Source organism: Electrona antarctica (assembly GCF_951216825.1).
Source record: "Electrona antarctica genome assembly, contig: scaffold_39, whole genome shotgun sequence".
Classification (NCBI taxonomy): Eukaryota; Metazoa; Chordata; class Actinopteri; order Myctophiformes; family Myctophidae; genus Electrona; species Electrona antarctica.
Window position 1 is genome coordinate 12,501 of NW_027637102.1, and position 7,500 is coordinate 20,000.

The window sequence follows — 7,500 nt, forward strand, 5'->3', positions numbered from 1 at the left end:
TCCACACTATTGATCCATAATGTATAAATGATAGATAAGGGTTCAGGACAACGATGCCTTTTCGTGGAGGGGTCAGAATGAAATTTGGACTTAGACTGTTTTTCGTCTGTGGTACTCAATTATAACTCAATGGCTCGAGGGAGTTTAACGTTGTTTAATGCAATCAGATACTTCTCTGTTTGTCATGGTAACTAACCAGGTGTGTGATGTCATCATGTTGTTGTCATGGTAACTAACGAGGTGTGATGTCATCATTCAGGGACCTCGCGGTCTCCCCGGTGAGAGAGGACGTGCTGGACCCGCTGGAGCTGCTGTGAGTCACACACACACACACACACACACACACACACACACACACACACACACACACACACACACACACACACACACACACACACACACACACACACTCAGTTTAAAAGGCTTCCCAAACAAGAACCATTTTGTCTATTATGGACAAACCATGTTGGAAAACACATTGAGAGACAATATACAAGCCTTATGAAATACTACATATAATGTAACCATAACACAATCTTTAATTTAAATAGTTTTTACAACCATGCATTATGCACACACTTTAGTTTAGATCAGATGGTTAAACAGGATATCGAATTGAATCAATTGATTAATGAACCAATCACGTTGTGTCTTTCAGGGTGCTCGTGGAAACGATGGTGCTGCTGGTGCTGCTGGACCTCCTGTGAGTCACCCTGTCTCACTCTCGGTCATGTCTCACTCTCTGTATCCTGTCTCACTCTCTGTCATGTCTCACTATCTGTATCCTGTCTCACTCTCTGCCCTGTCACTCTCTGCCCTGTCTCACTCTCTGCCCTGTCACTCTCTGCCCTGTCTCACTCTCTGCCCTGTCACTCTCTGCCCTGTCACTCTCTGCCCTGTCACTCTCTGCCCTGTCTCACTCTCTGCCCTGTCACTCTCTGTATCCTGTCTCACTCTCTGCCCTGTCACTCTCTGCCCTGTCTCACTCTCTGCCCTGTCACTCTCTGAATCCTGTCTCACTCTCTGTATCATGTCTCACTCTCTGAATCCTGTCTCACTCTCTGCCCTGTCACTCTCTGAATCCTGTCTCACTCTCTGTCCTGTCTCACTCTCTGTATCCTGTCTCACTCTCTGCCCTGTCTCACTCTCTGCCCTGTCTCACTCTCTGTATCCTGTCTCACTCTCTGTCCTGTCTCACTCTCTGTATCCTGTCTCACTCTCTGTCCTGTCTCACTCTCTGTATCCTGTCTCACTCTCTGCCCTGTCTCACTCTCTGCCCTGTCTCACTCTCTGCCCTGTCTCACTCTCTGAATCCTGTATCTTATTGTCTAATTATAGTCATTATAAGACCCCATCTTAGCCCGTAGCCCCTCCCCATAGCCTCGACGACCTTACAGGTCAAAGGTTAAACTAGCCTCGACGACCTTACAGGCGTACGGCTCAACTTATGTAATTTGGATAGCATTTTATGTAGACTTAGCACTCTATATTGTATTCACTATATAGATATTCTACTGTTAGACAGATGTTAGGTTCTTATAATCCTAGATGACTATTTCTATGTATGTGATGTATTTTATCACCATGTGTTGTTCTGCTTACTGTAAATCACTCTGGATTAAGAGCGTCTGATAAATGACTACATCGTAAATTATTATTATTATTATTATTATTGTTGTTGTTACTGAATGTCTCTCTCTCTCTCTCTGTCTCTCTCTCTCTCTCTCTCTCTCTCCAGGGTCCTACTGGTCCCTCCGGCCCCCCTGGATTCCCCGGTGGTCCTGGATCTAAGGTATGACCCTATGACCTTTGACATTTTACCTATGAATGACCCCTCCTGTTATCTGCTTGACCTTTGACACAACGGGCCCCTCCCACAGCGGTCATGTGATGTGTGACAGGAAGTAGTCTGTCTGTCCATCATAGCAGAAAACAAATGGAAGATGGTGATTGGTTGACCTTTCTGTCCATCATAGCAGAAAACAAATGGAAGATGGTGATTGGTTGGCCTTTCTGTCCATCATAGCAGAAAACAAATGGAAGATGGTGATTGGTTGAACCGTCTGTCCATCATAGCAGAAAACAAATGGAAGATGGTGATTGGTTGGCCTTTCTGTCCATCATAGCAGAAAACAAATGGAAGATGGTGATTGGTTGACCTTTCTGTCCATCATAGCAGAAAACAAATAGAAGATGGTCATTGGTTGACCTTTCTGTCCATCATAGCAGAAAACAAATGGAAGATGGTGATTGGTTGGCCTTTCTGTCCATCATAGCAGAAAACAAATGGAAGATGGTCATTGGTTGACCCGTCTGTCCATCATAGCGGAAAACAAATGGAAGATGGTGATTGGTTGACCCGTCTGTCCATCATAGCGGAAAACAAATGGAAGATGGTGATTGGTTGAGCCATCTGTCCATCTGTGTTGGTAAACACGGTGGAAAGGGTTAAGGCTTCACTCACACCTTCACATCAGCATACAACAATGTTGCATGGAAGATGTAAACAAAGGGTAAGAGTCATGGCCGCCCCAATGCATTTCCAATGGAAGTCACATGGTTTGACACAACATTTTTGTTTGATGCTGTTGTACGGCTTTCGGCTGTGTTTCGACTGCCCCCTCCCCATCATACAACACGTTTGTGTCAACAAGTCTCATGCATCAGCTATACAACATTCTGTTGTGACAGTGTGAGTGAAGCCTTAGGCCTGACTCACACCTTCGCATCTAGCATACAACATTCATGCATGCTAGATGTAAAGAAAGGGTTTGTTTACATCTTGCCCCAATGTATTTCCAATGGAAGTCACATGGTTTGACACAACATTTGTGTTGTACGGCTTTCGGCTGTGTTTCGACTGCCCCCCCTCCCCCTCATACAACAAAATGTTGTGTCAAACCATGTGACTCCCATTGGAAATGAATTGCGAGCTTGCATCAGTAAACAAGTCTCATGCATCAGCTATACAACAATCTGTTGTGACTGTGTGAGTCAGGCCTTAGGCTGTGAATGTGAAAACACAGCAGAGACCTCTTCTACTTTCTACACATTTCACTTTAGTGTTTGTTTGTTTTACGAGAGTGCATTTATGAGATGTATAGATGTTATGTAATATGTGATCTATTGATCTATTGAATAGATTTATAGATGTTATGTAATATGTATGTATTCATGTATAGATGTATTGATCTGCAGGGAGAGGGTGGAGCTCAGGGAGCTGTTTAGATGTATTGATAACCTATATTATTAATATATTAATGTATTGATAACCTATATTAATAATATATTAATGTATTGATCTCCAGGGAGAGGGTGGAGCTCAGGGAGCTCGTGGAGCTGAAGGACCCGCTGGAGCCCGTGGAGAGCCTGGTAACCCTGGACCTGCTGGAGCCGCTGGCCCTGCTGTGAGTGACCTCTGTGTGACCTCTCTGTGACCTCTGTGTGACCTCTCTGTGACCTCTGTGAGGTCTAGGCTTTAGGATCTCTCCAGAGTTTCACTAGTACGACTCCATTAACCAGCAGAACTTCTAGACCTTCACTAGACCTCTCTACTTCACTAGATCTTCACTAGACCTTCACTAGGACCTCTCTACTTCACTAGACCTTCACTAGACCTTCACTAGACCTTCACTAGACCTTCACTAGACCTCTCTACTTCACTAGACCTTCACTAGACCTTCACTAGACCTCTCTACTTCACTAGACCTTCACTAGACCTTCACTAGCACCTCTCTACTTCACTAGACCTTCACTAGACCTTCACTAGACCTCTCTACTTCACTAGACCTTCACTAGACCTTCACTAGACCTTCACTAGACCTTCACTAGACCTCTCTACTTCACTAGACCTTCACTAGACCTTCACTAGACCTCTCTACTTCACTAGACCTTCACTAGACCTTCACTAGGACCTCTCTACTTCACTAGACCTTCACTAGACCTTCACTAGACCTTCACTAGACCTTCACTAGACCTCTCTACTTCACTAGACCTTCACTAGACCTTCACTAGACCTCTCTACTTCACTAGACCTTCACTAGACCTTCACTAGCACCTCTCTACTTCACTAGACCTTCACTAGACCTTCACTAGACCTCTCTACTTCACTAGACCTTCACTAGACCTTCACTAGACCTTCACTAGGACCTCTCTACTTCACTAGACCTTCACTAGACCTTCACTAGACCTTCACTAGACTTTCACTAGACCTCTCTACTTCACTAGACCTTCACTAGGACCTCTCTACTTCACTAGACCTTCACTAGACCTTCACTAGACCTCTCTACTTCACTAGACCTTCACTAGACCTTCACTAGACCTTCACTAGACCTCTCTACTTCACTAGACCTTCACTAGACCTTCACTGACCTTCACTAGACCTCTCTACTTCACTAGACCTTCACTAGACCTTCACTAGACCTTCACTAGACCTTCACTAGAGCTCTCTACTTCACTAGACCTTCACTAGACCTCTCTACTTCACTAGACCTTCACTAGACCTCTCTACTTCACTAGACCTCTCTACTTCACTAGACCTTCACTAGACCTTCACTAGACCTCTCTACTTCACTAGACCTCTCTACTTCACTTAAGCAATATTACACGAGAGGTTGTGGTTTAAGGTGATTATTGCCACGACAGTGAAGCGGTCAGGAACAAGACGTAGTCGAGTTCCGCAAGCATCACTGAAGTGGCAATAATCACGTTAAACCACACCCTCTCATGTAAAATTGCAATTATACAACAGTTACCCTTAAAACTAAGAAAATCGCTGAAAAAACATATTTTATTAATGACACGTAGTCACTACGACCACCAATGTCCCAAGAAACTAGCTAGCCTAGCCACCGAGTTTGCTGCTCTCTGGGTAAACAGAGCAGCTGAATTCTTTGTTTTGATTAGGTGTGGAGTGGTGCTCATTTGAACCACGGCTAGAAGGCTGTTTCAACCAATCAGATTGCTTCCTCGAAACGACGAGATTGCTTCAACCTCAGCAGAACTTCACTAGCAGTAGAACTTCAGTGTTCAGCCACAGTGCAGTTCACTAGAACGTCCACTAGGTGCCAGTGTTCAGACACAGTGCAGTTCACTAGAACGTCCACTAGGTGTCAGTGTTCAGCCACAGTGCATTGTGTTAAAATATCCTTCATTCCCTGCAGGGAAACAACGGAGCTGATGGAAACACTGGAGCCAAGGGAGCCCCTGTAAGTACACACACACACACACACACACACACACACACACACACACACACACACACACACACAGGCCCAATTGCGATGTCCTCCCTAAAGCCTCCAGCAAATCAAACCAAACCCATCAAACAAATAATGGAATCATGAAATACCAACAAGTCATTATCAAATTCATATCTATAGCAGGCAATTCAATCAAAAATAAATAATGGACAGAGAATGTCTGCTAAGTAGGAATGGGTTAGGGTTAACCCTAACCTGCTAAGTAGGAATGGAGATCACTTTAAAACTCTTAATATCCTTAATGACATGCAGTGCTTTAAAGGTGCATTTTGCAATATGACCATTTTGTGTGTCAACAATGGAACCACCCTGAGCTACGGAGCTATGTTAAGAAGTAGCTGAGCCAAGGAGCTACATTCAGGAGCTAAGCTAAGGAGCTAAGCTAAAGAGCTAAGCTAAGGAGCTACAGTTAGTTAAGGAGCTAAGCTAAAGTGCTACAGTTAGTTAAGGAGCTAAGCTAAGGAGCTGAGTTCAGGAGTTAAGCTAAGGAACTAAGCTAAAGAGCTAAGCTAAGGAGCTAAGCTAAGGAGCTACAGTTAGTTAAGGAGCTAAGCTAAGCTAAAGAGCTAAGCTAAAGAGCTAAGCTAAGGAGCTAATAAGCTACAGTAAGTTAAGGAGCTAAGCTGCTAAGCTAAAGAGGACATTGGACCTGGTTCATAAACAACCTACACACTGAAACCATAATGGTTTATAGATGCCAACAGAACTTTGGTTCTGGAACTCGTTCCGTTCTATGGATTCTTGGAACCTGGTGCTTTCACAGAACCGGCGGATTTGTTTGGGTGCAGTTCTGAACCAACTTCCAGGGTTCTGAACCAGTTCACTTCATTCCAGTGTAAGCACTCTGAACGGAACCGGTTCAACCGTCTAGTGGAACAGAGTCCTCACTGACTGGTTCATAGTCAACCTCCACACTGGATGTATTTAACTGAGCTGTATGTGGTGTTTTGCTGCCCCCTGTAGGAGGCGCCTGTACCAGAGTGTATTTATTTAACTGAGTGTTGTTTTGCTGCCCCCTGTAGGGCGCCGCTGGTATCGCTGGAGCCCCTGGCTTCCCTGGACCCCGTGGCCCCCCTGGAGCCCAAGGTGCTGGTGGAGCCCCCGGACCCAAAGGAAACACTGTGAGTCAATGTCTCACTATCCATTCTCTCTCTCTCTCTCTCTCTCTCTCTCTCTCTCTCTCTCTCTCTCTCTCTCTCTCTCTGTCTCTCTCTCTCATTAATTGTTAATTGTTCTTGTTGCTAATTGTTCTTAATTGTTAATTGTTGTTGTTGTTGTTGTCCTACAGGGTGAGGTTGGTGCCAACGGAGCTAAGGGAGAGGCCGGTGGCAAGGGAGAGGCTGTAAGTTTACCACACACACACACACACACACACACACACACACACACACACACACACACACACACACACACACACACACACACACACACACACAGGCACTCTCTCTAACCTGCACTGTGTGTGTTTGACCACCAGGGTATTCCAGGAGCTCAGGGACCCCCCGGTTCAGCTGGTGAGGAGGGCAAGCGAGGAGCCCGCGGAGAGCCTGGTGCCGGAGGAGCCCGAGGACCCCCCGGAGAGAGAGTACGTTAGCCTGTGATGTCACTGTAGCATCAGCTGTGATGTTAGTTTATAGATACCTCAACGAGCATCAGCTGTGCTGTGTCACTGATCAAGCGGGTGTGTTTGTTTCGTTGCGCAGGGCGGCCCCGGAGGTCGTGGATTCCCCGGAGCTGACGGCGCTGCCGGACCCAAGGGAGCCAACGGTGAGCGTGGAGGACCCGGAGTTGTTGGACCCAAGGGCTCCACCGGAGAGCCCGGACGCAACGGAGAGCCCGGCATGCCCGGATCCAAGGTACGAGACTTTACGTTAACTAATGTATTCATAACGTTTGGAGGGAGAATAATGCATACATGATTATGAAAGGTGTTTGTTAATCCTGTGACCTTTGTTTGACCTCTTAGGGTATGACTGGTAGCCCAGGAAGCCCTGGTCCCGATGGCAAGCTTGGAGCAAATGTAAGTACCGCCTTAAATATTAACACTAATACTACCTTAAATACTACTATTAATACTACCTTAAATATTAACACATGTGATGCTTTAGACGAGTATACTCTCAAATATACTATCAACTATACTATACTATCAAATAAATACGCTTGGTGCTCACGATGCTCGTCTTAATGTGCTTTATATCCACATATAAGAATGCCTCGCTGCTAGGCACGGTCGCTA

General features: G+C 45.5%; 1 protein-coding gene across 1 annotated transcript in view; it reads left to right on the forward strand.

Moving 5' to 3' along the window:
- Window positions 1–7,500, forward strand: part of LOC306919147 (uncharacterized protein) — a gene marked incomplete at its 5' end in the record, with an annotated part of 30,908 nt that overhangs the window by 10,655 nt on the left and 12,753 nt on the right. The window contains 10 exons of the mRNA XM_079531977.1: window positions 260–313; window positions 659–703; window positions 1,739–1,792; window positions 3,309–3,407; window positions 5,163–5,207; window positions 6,284–6,382; window positions 6,550–6,603; window positions 6,739–6,846; window positions 6,965–7,117; window positions 7,228–7,281. Of these exons, the coding sequence (XP_079388103.1) occupies window positions 260–313; window positions 659–703; window positions 1,739–1,792; window positions 3,309–3,407; window positions 5,163–5,207; window positions 6,284–6,382; window positions 6,550–6,603; window positions 6,739–6,846; window positions 6,965–7,117; window positions 7,228–7,281 (765 nt within the window). The remainder of the gene's footprint in view (window positions 1–259; window positions 314–658; window positions 704–1,738; window positions 1,793–3,308; window positions 3,408–5,162; window positions 5,208–6,283; window positions 6,383–6,549; window positions 6,604–6,738; window positions 6,847–6,964; window positions 7,118–7,227; window positions 7,282–7,500) is intronic.